General features: G+C 59.3%; 1 protein-coding gene across 1 annotated transcript; it reads right to left on the bottom strand.

Annotated features, from left to right (window-relative positions):
- Positions 1-2556: 2556 nt before the first annotated feature.
- Positions 2557-11425, bottom strand: LOC125917794 (voltage-dependent T-type calcium channel subunit alpha-1G-like; the record flags this gene model as incomplete). Its single annotated transcript, XM_049623901.1, has 8 exons — positions 6366-11425; positions 5531-5640; positions 4661-4794; positions 4310-4380; positions 4104-4182; positions 3888-4009; positions 3237-3677; positions 2557-2700 (listed from the first exon to the last, which is right to left on the bottom strand). Coding segments are annotated over exons 1-8 (1131 nt in total), but the record flags the coding sequence as incomplete, so codon positions are not given.
- Between the last annotated feature and the right edge of the window lie 7 nt (positions 11426-11432).

Raw genomic sequence — 11432 nt, forward strand, 5'->3', positions numbered from 1 at the left:
CCCCCCCAGGTACAGAAGGGCATGGTGGTAGTAGCAGAGAGGTATGAGGCTCTCAGCCACTACGTGGAGGGAAATGGCTCATGTTGCAGGTAGGCGAGAAGGAGGGGGGCGGGGAGGGGAAGGGCTGGCTTGCACAGGCTCCAAACACAGAGACTGGGTCTACATCGAGGGGGGCCCTTTGGTCAGCTGCCTGATGCTGACCTCTGTTTCGGAGGGCCGTGTTACTACTCCTGGGTGTTGGGATTAACTCTTTCACAACTGCGCCCCTGGACCCTTGAGGCCCCAATTTAATCTCATCTCATTTCTTGGTCCACAGTGGGGACCGGGAAAGACCCATCAAAGCCTAGAGTACTAAGTGCCTGCCGGTTGATGCCTCCGGTGGCCAAGAGAGAGGAGGGAGGGATCTGGAGCCCTGCAGCCAGCCCAGCCCCTGGGGAGGCTAGGGGAGCAGTGAGGAGCGTGTGTAAGTACATTGCTCTCCAGGGCACTAAGTAAGAGTGTGTGAGTGTCATCAGGCAAAGAGTCATCCGTCAGAGCTAGAGAGCAGGACAGTTCAGACACAATCTCTGACGTCAGAGACAGAGCCTCCCTCTCAGCTAGAGGGATCTAGACAGGGAGAGAGATGATCAGGCATTAGAGACCAGGACAGAGCACCTGCTCGCGCGTGCATGCGTGCACACACGCACACACACACACACATACACACACGCGCGCGCGTGCACACACACAGGCCCCCCCCTTTCCCCCTTTCCACAAAGCACGGGGGAGGGGAAGGCCTCTCTTCTCTCTCCCCACCCCTCTCCCGAGTAAACTGACAGTGCCTCCCCCACCCCACTTAAACCCCCCCCCCCCACCTCGGATCAGAGGCTGCGGCAGGCACCAAAGAGCCAGAGCCAGAGCGAACACCGACAAAGCAGGAGAAGCAGAAACTTATTCTAAAGATACCCCAGGAACCTGAACAGCCCCCTCCCACACCACCACCACCAAGAGAGGAAGCGGGGAGCAGGGAAGGCTTTCGACTCTCATAAAGATGATACCAGAAAAAAAAAAAAAAATGAAGAAAGGCCAGCAAAGCGCCTCTCTCTGCTCTCGGCACAGACAGAGCCGCGTGGGGGGCGCTGGGGACAAAGCCGCCAATCTGATGACTGTTTTCTGCCTATTCTCTCTGCTTCCAAAAGCCTGGCAGGACTTGGCCTGCCCCCAGATTTTGGCTTCTCCCCTCCTGGGCCCTCCTCCGCCTGCCGGCAGCTTGCCCGCCCTCTTTAGCTTGGGTTCTGGGAGATGCTCTCCTCCTGCCGCCACACAAACTGGCTGGCTCACCAGGGATCTGCAGGGGGATTTCAGTGCCTGGGGGAGGGGAGAGCCATCCCTCCCAGATGAACCAACCACCTGATCACCCCATTGCATCCTCTTCTTTCCCTGTACCTTTGCCCCATGAGCCTCCTTCAGGATGAGAGGCCTTGGGAAGGGATGTGCTCTCTCACTGATCATTCTAGGTCATTGCCATGTTGAAGCGCCTATAGCCTATCTGAGACTGAATCCCAAGGGTGGACCCCTAGAGGCAGGGTCCTTTCTCTATGTGAGGGTCACCGTTCATTGGAGTCAGGCTACAGGTGTCCCAGGTACTGGGAGCCTGCCTTCCTTCCCCTCCACCCAACAGGGCCTGTGGAACTCTAGGCTTTTCTATCTCCTGCTGACACCCGTCTCTTTGCCTCCACTCCAGGTCTACTGAGGTCTTCCCTGCAGCACCTGACCCCGGACCTAGGAGGGACGGCAGGGTGCTCTGCCAAGTGGAGGGGGTCAGGGGCAACCAGACATGTCAAAAGGTGGGAAGAGGTGGGTGGGAGAGCCCCAGAGAGCAGGAAAGCCACGTTTAGATGGGACTGGGGGAGAAAACCATGCATGAGCTGTGGAAAGGGGCTGTGCTGAGGCGGGACGCCCAGTTTTATTTCACAGCGAGGTCCCCAGAATCCACTCACAGCTGGAACCTTCCAGGCCCTCTCAGGGCCAGGTCAGAAACCACTGTCTACTGAGGGCACTCATCATGTCTAGTGGGCTCCGTGGCTCAGAACGCCACCGAACAGAGGCTTTGGGGGTAGGTGCTGGACACAGGAAAGAAGCAGACTGTGGCCTAAGATATATCCCTCAAAGGGTCCCCTGGCCACCTGCAGTACCCCCCAAAGCCCTTCTCCCCTGGGTTTGGTACCTCGCTTCCTCCACCCACTAAGGTCCCACTCCCAGCTTGTCTTCTGCCCTGCCCTCTTCTCTTCTCCTTTTGGTCCAGGTTCCTTCTGACAAATGCCCTCCGCAAGCCCCTCCTCTAGCCATCCTTCACTCCTAGAGGTGCGGTCCTTAGCATCCCTACCTTCCAAATATGTATTCCAGGGGTTGATCTCAACTTGTGCGAACCCCTGGCTGCCTCCCGCCGAGCCCAAAGCTCAACTGAGGCCCCGAGGCTGCTCTTTCTCCAGATACCCAGTGGGCAGGAAACACCCCGCCTCCCCAGAAGCACAGCACAGCATGGCACAGCCCGGCACGGCACAGGGGCACGGTAACCTGCGGGTCGGAGCCGCCCAGGCTGCGGGCGGGAGGCAAGGCAGAGGGCTGGCCCCCAGGGCCTGCCAGCTCTTCCATCAGCTTCAGCTCCCCCTCCAGGGAGCCCTGGATCAGCAGGGATATGGTGTCAAACAGCTGTCTGTCCTGGGGGGGGGACCAGCCCATGAGGGGAGCGGGGATCAGAGGGGCAACAATGGGAAGTGTCGTGGCAGGGGATTGACAAGAGACACGGAGGGAAAAGGAGGAAGAGGTAACACACACACACACACACACACACACCAGCAACAGACAGACAGGAGAAGGGGGAGGGGAGGGGATGTAGGGAAGAGAGGTGAGGGAGGAAGGAGAAGGGGAGCCGGAGAGGAGAAGAGCTCAGGAGGAAAGAGGGAGAAGGGGAGCAAAGATAGGGAAAGGATGGAGAGGTGGAATTGGGCAGGTGGAAGGGTGGGAAGGAAAGAGGTTGGTAATCGGGCAAGGGTAAGAAAGAAACAGGAAGGAAACAGAAAACTTAGCCTTGAACCTAAGAGCCGAGAAGGGGAGGCTGGCTGGGCCGGAGGCACAGGGTGTGCTGGGGGCTTGCCGGGGTGGCCCCTAGGCTGCGAGCGCACACAGCCACCGTCTGGGGGCGGGCGAGGGACCGCTCATCCCTCAGCATCCAAGCAGGAGGGGCAAAAGGACACAGGCGGGGCCCCGGGGTCTGCCACGCTGCCTGCCCGCTCCCTGCGCACCACCCACCCGGACCCACCCCACACCCCTCTCGGCAGGGGTGGCTGCTGGCTCACCGTGGGGTGCTCCAAGGAGAAGCGCGAGGCCGCGCCGGCAGCGTGGGCTGCAGCACCGGGCTTGGGGCTGTCGGGGCCCTCCACCCCGGGCCAGAGGAAGGGGCTGCCCAGAGGCGAGCGGGGCTGCGGGCTAAGCGTCTTCATCTCCAACTCCAGCTCGGCCTCCAGCTCGGCCTCCTCCTTGGCCTCCTTGTTGCTTTCCTCCAGGTGCTTCATCAGCACGGCGATCACCACGTTGACCAGCACGAACTGGGCCGTCAGCACAAAGGACACGAAGTAGATGGGGGAGATGACCGTGTTGTAGCAGGTGGACTCCTGGTCACAGTCCCGGAGGGTGTCCTGGGGGCAGAGAAAGCATTACACACTGTCCTGGGGAGAGGGAGTCCCGGAATGTTTCCGCCTGACGGACAGAAGGTCACATGCTTTCATTCGGGGTCAAGGAATTCATCCTGCCGGGGAATCTGGGCTCCAGGTGTGGGACCGTGTCTCTGGGGCCAGGGCCAGCCAGGGGCGGGGCGGGGAGGGGACACGGCTGTGGTGCGCCCTCACCTTCATAATGCCATTCCAATTGTCACCTGTGGAGACTCGGAAGAGGGTCAGGAAGGCCATGCCAAAGTTCCGAAAAGTGGCATGCCGGCCCAGGCCCTCGCAGGGGTGCGTCTCGTCACACTCTGGAGGAGGAGGGAAGGAGAGAGAGGCCTGAGTTAGTGCAGCAGCCCCGGGGCCTCCAGCCCTGACTCCTCTGCCCTCCCCACCCCGACTCACCCAGGTCTCCAAAGAGCTCCACACCCAGAGCTGCAAAGATGAAAAACAACAACATGAAGAGAAGTCCCAGGTTCCCCACCTGGAAAAGAGGAAAAGAAATGGGAGAGGTGCCACTGGATCTCCCAGCCAGCTTCCCTGAGCTCCCTTTGGAAAGCACCCCCTTCGCCCCGAGGGGACCCCTCCCACCCACCCCCACCTCCAGCTACCTGGGGCAGGGCCTGCATGACCGTATCCAGCAGTGCCCGCATGCCCACGGCCATCTTCAGCAGCTTCAGCACTGCAGAACAGGACAAAGTTGTGAGCGGGCCCTGCTGGGTCCCAGGCCACACAGCTGGTGGAGCCAGGGCCACGGTGGGGGCTGGGGTTGGTGGGATGGCCAGCCAGGCCGCCAGGGCCCTACCTCGGCCCAGCCCCCCCGGCCCTCCCCTTTGTCAAAGGCTGGGAGAGAGACCCATGGGAACACACACACACGTACAAAGTCCCTGGCCGGCCACAGAGCCGACCCCTGCTATCTCCCCCTGGGTAGGCACGAGACGGGCAAGAAGGCGGGCACCGACCTCGGGCAATGCGTAGCACCCTCATGATGCGGATGATGGTGGGGTTGATGGGCAGCGAGGCATTGACCTCGATCTCCTCCAGCGTGATGCCCATGATGGACAGCAGCACGATGGCCAGATCCAGCTGGTTCCACCTGGAAAGCCCAGGACACAGCTCCTTGAGTGGGGGGGAGCCGGGGGCACCGCGGAGGAGGGGGCAGTCAAAGTAACACAAGTGACTGCAGAAAGGAGGGTGGAGGTCAGCCAGTCCCGCCTCCCCATCCTGCAGAGAAGGCATGGCTTGACCCTGGTCACACAGCCCGTCGGTGGCATGGGTGGGGCCAAGACTTTAGCTCGAGGACCTCTACTTTCCATGTGTATTCATTCTTTTTTTTTTTTTTTTTTAATTTGGCACTTATATGTTGTTTACTAGGTGCCAAGCACTGTTTTAAGGGCTTTACAAAAAAAACTCTTAATCTTCATAGCTCTGTGATACGGACAGTATTATTATCGCTCATGTTACAGATGAAGAAATTGAGACACAGAGAAGTTAAGTCACTTACCCCAAGTCACCAGCTTCTAAGTGGGAGAGCCAGGATCCGAATCTGGTCCAGGCAGTCTGGCTCCAGGCTCTGTGCTCTTAAGCCCCAGTCTGGGCCACATGGACTTCCAGCTGCCAATGGCCCCCAGGCCCTGTCTTGTCAAATTCCTTCCCTTCCCTCCCATCTCCCAGGCTCTGGACGGCCCCCCCTTCCCCCTCGCCATCAGCCCTGGGTGGGTCCTAGCGTGGAGGCTGAACCTCAGGAGTCCAGAAAGGTTTTCAGGCATTTCCCTGGGAGACATGCCCTTTCCCCACTCCCCCCCACCCCCACCCCCACCCCTCTCTGTTACCTGTCCTGGAAGAACCGACGGAAGCCAAAGGCCACGAGTTTGAAGACCGACTCTAACACAAAGATGATGGTGAAGATGTAGTTGCAGATCTTCAGGGCCTCGTCCAGGATCTGGCAGGGATGGGGGGGGGGGGTGTCTATGCAGGGTCTCCTAAGGCCCAGGGGTGATGCCTGCCCCTCCCCCTCCATCACACTCCGGGATCTGGGAGACAGGTGAGTCTAAGGGGGCCGCTGGCCACCACACCGGGACAGAAGAGGGTCCTCATTCACATGCACGAGCCATACTTTGAGCTAAAGGATCTCTCTCCTTGAGGGATGGTGAAGAGACCACATGAGAACGTGCTGGAGGCCACAGAAGGCTAGAACCCGGAAAGGGCCTGGTGCATTACTAATTCGACATCCCCATTTTACAGATGGGGAAACTGAGGCCTGGAGGACAGCTGACGGTGGCTGATTCGAGGAGTGGCAGGATCATTGGTGAGTTTAGAGCTGGACATTCACCAGAATCTAAACTCCAGAAGGGCAGACACTGGCCTTCACCGGTCTGTCTTCTTTACCCTCAAAGGGTAAAGAAGGAAGCACGTGGCAGGCACTCAATAAATATTTTGTCGGGGAAAGAAATCAGGTCCTCTACTTCCCAGCTGCGTGACCTTGGTGTAGTCGACTAACCTCTCTGAGCCTCAGGGTCCTCATCTGTGAAACCAAGACGATACCCACTTCCAGGGGCCACTGCAAGGTGTACAAGAGGGCACCCAGCACTTGCCCGAGGTCCCCTGGCACGGGCTGGGTTAGCCTCAGCCTGCAGTCCCACGGCTGGAGGCAGGACTCACTCCTACCTGGGGCTGCTGGTAGTGCTCCATGGCCATGGTGACCACATTCAGCCCGATGACACCCGTGATGAAGAGATCCAGATAATGGCTGGTGCACAAGTGGTGAACGAGGAGCCGGAAGCGAGAGTAGTCTGAATAGTAGGGTTTGCACTGGGCCTCTGGTGGGGTGGGGGGTGGGGGGGGGAGAGCAGAGCAGCCGTCGGGCCCCTGCCCACTGCGCCCCCTCCACCCAAGTCCCTCACAGCCGCCAGCCTCTAATGCCAGAGCTGAAACATTCCAGTATCATCCGCATCCTCGCCCTCCACACACCGCCTTCCTCGGGGCGGGGGCGGGGGGAGCTCTCTCGCGTCTGCCCTCCAAGCGTCTGTTCTACTGGCCACAGTTGGGTGCAGAAGGGGTCAGGACATGCAGAGCTCCCCGCCCACATTAGACACCAGGTGAGCCCCCTCCCCAAGGCAGCCTCCCAAATCCGCCGGCCCCTCGCAACGCCCTTGACTTGGCGTTCCGCAGCAAGGCCAGATCGGTAAGACGAAACACAACCGGTCTTATCAGGCTCAGAGGAAGCTCCATCAGCAGAGAGGCAAAGGCCCTTGCTCTCAAGCTCAGCCCCCCGAGGGGGAGCAGAGCAGATTACACAGAGCTGGGATTTGGAGATAACACCGGAGATTGGAAATTGGACATCCTCTTGGCCGGCCGCGCTGACCCGTCCTGAGGGCCTCCAGAGGGGCAGGGGCCTGGGCCTCCGGTGCCCTCACGGGGGGTGCGGGGCAGAGGGAGGCCACGGGGCTCTGCTCTTCCCCCAGATTCACGTGGGAGGGCTCCACCTGAAGGACTCACCCAGTTTCTAACGAGGCAATGCCCTGCTCTCGAGTGGCAGGCTAGCATCAGGCTCCAGGCTGGGCTGGAAGCACTGTCTGAGATCTGTCAGAGGCATATTTCTCTTGTAATTAGCGAACCACTTAGTTATAAAATCATGGTGCCAGAAGGTTGGCCTGCTAAGCAGGCGGAATGAATCTGGGGGCAGAAGATGGCAGGGGGCCCCCTCCTCCAGGTGCTGAGGAAAGGCCAGGCCAAGTTGGGGATAGATGTCATCTGGAGGCGGTTGACAGATCGGTCTCCCAGGCAGCCACAGAGAAAGAAGAGGCTCCCCGTGGGGAGGCTTGGGGCAGCCTCAGGTCCCAGACAGCCCTTCCCCCTCAGAACGTCTAGGGCAGAAGCCAGCCAGCGAGGGCTGCAGCCTCTGAGGCCGGTGCCAGGGGTGGCTGGCTCAGGGGCAGCAGGAAGCTTTGGGTCCGGGCCAGCTCAGTTATAAGTGTCCTTCCCCATGCAGAGGACTATTTCACAGAGAGGGAAACTGAGTCAGGGGGTGGCCTGGGGGGTGGCCAGGGGGTGGCCTCCCACCCAAGGCCGAAGGAAGAAGAGTGCCCAAGAGCTGCACGTTCGGCCTCGCCTGACGCCACTCTCCAGCATCGGCCTCGATGTGTGGATAACCAAGAGGCCGGAAGTCCCGAATGTTCTGGCACACCACAGCGTGGGTTATGCCATCATCTCGTTTTCGGAGATGGGCCAGCCAACTGTGGCTTTGTTAGCTCAGGTGGCCCTCCTGATCCCCAGGACGGGGTGGGGGTGAAGAAGCTCAGGACAAGGGACAACATGAGGCCACGGGTCATCCACACTGCGATTGTGGAGGGTGGACCCGGCGAGCCGGGCGTCTTCCTTCCTTCAGTACCCACAAGAACCAGAGGGCGCTAATCGCCCTGCGTTGCCTTAGCAGCTGGAACACTGTCTCTGCATTAATCTCCATAAGTGCCGAGAGCACCCGATCCCATTATGCTAAAATATGAATGGAGAATTAACTAAAATGTTTGAATACAATTAGGTTAGAAAAAGCAGCTCCTTATTAGCCCCATTATTAGCTAAGATAATGCAGAGGAGAGGTGGGGAGAGTCTCCCTCTCCCCTGTCCCCCTAGCCTGACTAGGTAGCAGCCCCAAACTGAAGGGGGCTGCTGTCACCACCTCTGCCTTCTGGCCTTGCTCTGGCTGTCTGAGGGCAGGTGGGCTGGGACTAGCTTGGGACCCTCCTCCCCGCAGCCCATAGGAAAGGTGGGGACAAGGCTGAGGCCGGGCATCTGCTCGTAGCGACAGGTGCCAGGCCCTTGAGGTCTGCGGCTCGAGCCCCAGTCCCAACCCCAGACCAGCAGATGCCGAGGCTGCCAGAAATCCCCCTTCAGAGCACAGGTCCAAAGAGTCCCAGGGCCAATCTGATCAGCATGTCCTTGGTCAAACTCTTTGTTTTACAGAGGGAGAGAATGAGGTCCGGCACAAGTGGGTTGTCCACACATGGTGAGGCCGTGACGGAGCCAGGATCCGAACTCCCAGCCCCAATCCCTCGCCAGCTGCCTGGTGGGTTTAGACCTCGAAGAGTTTGCCCGAAGGCTCTCGCCGTTAGGCTTTGGATGATACCACCCCCTGCCTGAGCTCAGAGAAGTAGAGACCTCCTGGAAGAGCCCTGGGCAGGTCTGGTGCTCCAAGAGCTCCGGCCATAGGCCCTCTCCCTGCCCCCCACCAGTACGAGCTGCCTTAGGCGGAGAAAATGGCAGAGCTGGGCAGTAGGAGGAGGGCACCTCCAGGACTGCCCAGCCCCCAGCCGAGGGCAAGAGCCAGGAGAGGAGCAGGGACAGCACGGCTGTGAGTGAGGGCAGCAGGCGCAGGTAGTTAGTAGAGCCCGAGGCACAGCCAGGGCAGAGGGTTTGCAAGGAAGAGTGACAGGGAGTAGGCGGAAGGCAGGGGTTCCTCCCAGGGACACAGGCCCCCTAGGGCAGAGGTCACACCTTCAGCTGCTGTGGCCAGGCCTGATCACTGGGTCCCAGCCGAAGGAGAGAGGGTGAGTGGACGCAGGTGCCACAGGTGGCTGAGGGGAGCGGTCACCTGATCAGCCGGTGGCCCCAGTCCCTCCCTTCGCCTGGAAGCTGGGCTGGACCCAGGTGCCCGGTCAGGCCCATTCCCCTGATGATCGAGGACGCTTCCCTTCTGCCTTTCCCTGGGGTCTGGCTGGCCCCCTCCTCTGGGAGCAGCACAGAGCGAGAGCGGCGCTGGCCGGGAGGTGTGGTGCATGGGGGTTTGATTCCAGCTGCCCCAGACTAGGGGCATCACACAGTTGGCTAGACCAAGCACCGTCCCCTGGCAACTGATTGAAAATGCGGACATTCAGGTCCTGTCCCAGACCGCTCCATGAGAATTTCTAGGGCGGTGCTCAAGCATCTGTGTTTTAGTACGTTCTCCAGGTGATTCTTACACGCACGGAAGTTTGAAAAGCTCTACCAGCGACCACACAGAACACCAGGTTTGGGAAAGAGGGATGGGGGGTGATCTGAGCCCCTATTAAGGGTCTCTGAGTCTTCATTACCAGCTGGAAAGGTAAGGCACGCTATTGTCATCAGGGTATATGCCTGTAGGTGCCAACGGGTGCATGGCGGAATGTGACTGGAATGGGGGTGCAGCGTGAAGGTAACAAAGGTATTGGGCATCACATGGGTGTGTTGGGAGGAGCTCTGGACCCAAGAGGGTCTGAGCGTGTTAATTCCTGGTGGAGAAGACTCTGTGGGCCAGCCCCAGGCCAGGACAGTGTTGGGGTAAATGTGTATGTGTGGACACTTCGGCCTGCAGGCCAGGTGACCCCGTAAGGGAAAACCTGTAGGGTACTTCCTCCCGCCCTCCCTCACCCCTAACACATCAGGAATTCGCAGTACAGCCTGACACAGAGACATGGGACCCAGGCAAATAGTTACGAATCGGCAAGAGCCTCCTGAGCGCTCAGACAAATGGGCGTCTCTCAATGACAAATACCATAGCTTGGCATCATGGTGACAGGAGACATCAACCCTCAAGGATGGCCTCCCAAAACAAGGCTCAGGGGGTCCCTGAGCCCCCACAGATCAGGTAGCCCAGCACCCAGAGGGCAGCGTCTGCCGGGGTCTGGCTTCTGGGGGAGCACAGAATAGTGGAGAAAGTCCCAGCCCAGCGGTTCCCAGCCTGAAGTCTCAAGTCCTCTGCAGCCTGAGAAGGCAGCCACATGGGGGTCCTTAACGTTCTTTTCAATATTTCTAAAAGCGTAAAAGAAATCATACATAGGCCTGTGTTAAGGCCCCACGGACTAATTTGATGGCAAAATGGTCTTTCTTTGCTACCGTTGAGTGTGAAACCCTCTGCAGCTCAGAAGCTCTGGTTAGCAATTAGATGTGCCTCTGATTAGTAAAAACAGCGAAAAAAAGTCATTACTGAAGGTGCTTGTAACTTCAAAGACAGTCTCTTAAAATGTGGGATCTGCTGGAGGACGTGATGAGGGGTGCCCTTGAGGACGAACAGGTTGGGAACCACCTGGGGAAGACATCAGAGGGTGTGACAAGGCCCCGCGGCCTGTCACAGGGTCTCCGAGCCTCTGACCCTCTGTCGAGGGCCCGTGTTGGGGGAGGCAGCGGCCAGAGGACCAGGGGAGGGCGAGCAGGACCAAAGCCATCCCGGCGGGGGCGGGGGGGGGGGGGGGGCACGGCTCTCAAAGACAAAGACCCAATTCACTCCCAAATCTTTGGCTTTTAGGGGCGAGAAGCTTGTGGCCAACTCAGGCCTCAGATTCCCCATCCTGCTGTTCGTAGGGATGACGTGGCCACCGCGATTACTTGACTCTTAATGAGTCTGTTCAATTATTCATCGTTACATTTTTAAAACAAATCCTTTCCCTCTCTTCTCCTCTCATCCTGCTTTGCTTGGATCAAAGTCTTCCCTTCAGACAAAAGGAGACGGGCGAGATTTGCAGCTCTAATAATCGAACGGTGTGACAGGGAGGAGGAGCGGGAGCGGGACCGGGCAGCAGGGGGCTGGGCGACTCGGCCCTTGGAAGCCTTGCGGGAGAAGGAGGGTCCGCCACGAGGGGTCAGAGGAAGGGGCGTGCAAGGCCCTCAGCCCCCGGCTGGTGTAGCACAGGCCTATAGGATGACGCAGAGCCCGGCGGCGCCCCGGGGACCCTCACTCCCTCGCCCCTAGAGGATGGAATCAATGAGCCACGGAGGGGGGGG

This window comes from Panthera uncia, unplaced genomic scaffold (genome assembly GCF_023721935.1).
Source record: "Panthera uncia isolate 11264 unplaced genomic scaffold, Puncia_PCG_1.0 HiC_scaffold_2430, whole genome shotgun sequence".
Lineage (NCBI taxonomy): Eukaryota > Metazoa > Chordata > Mammalia > Carnivora > Felidae > Panthera > Panthera uncia.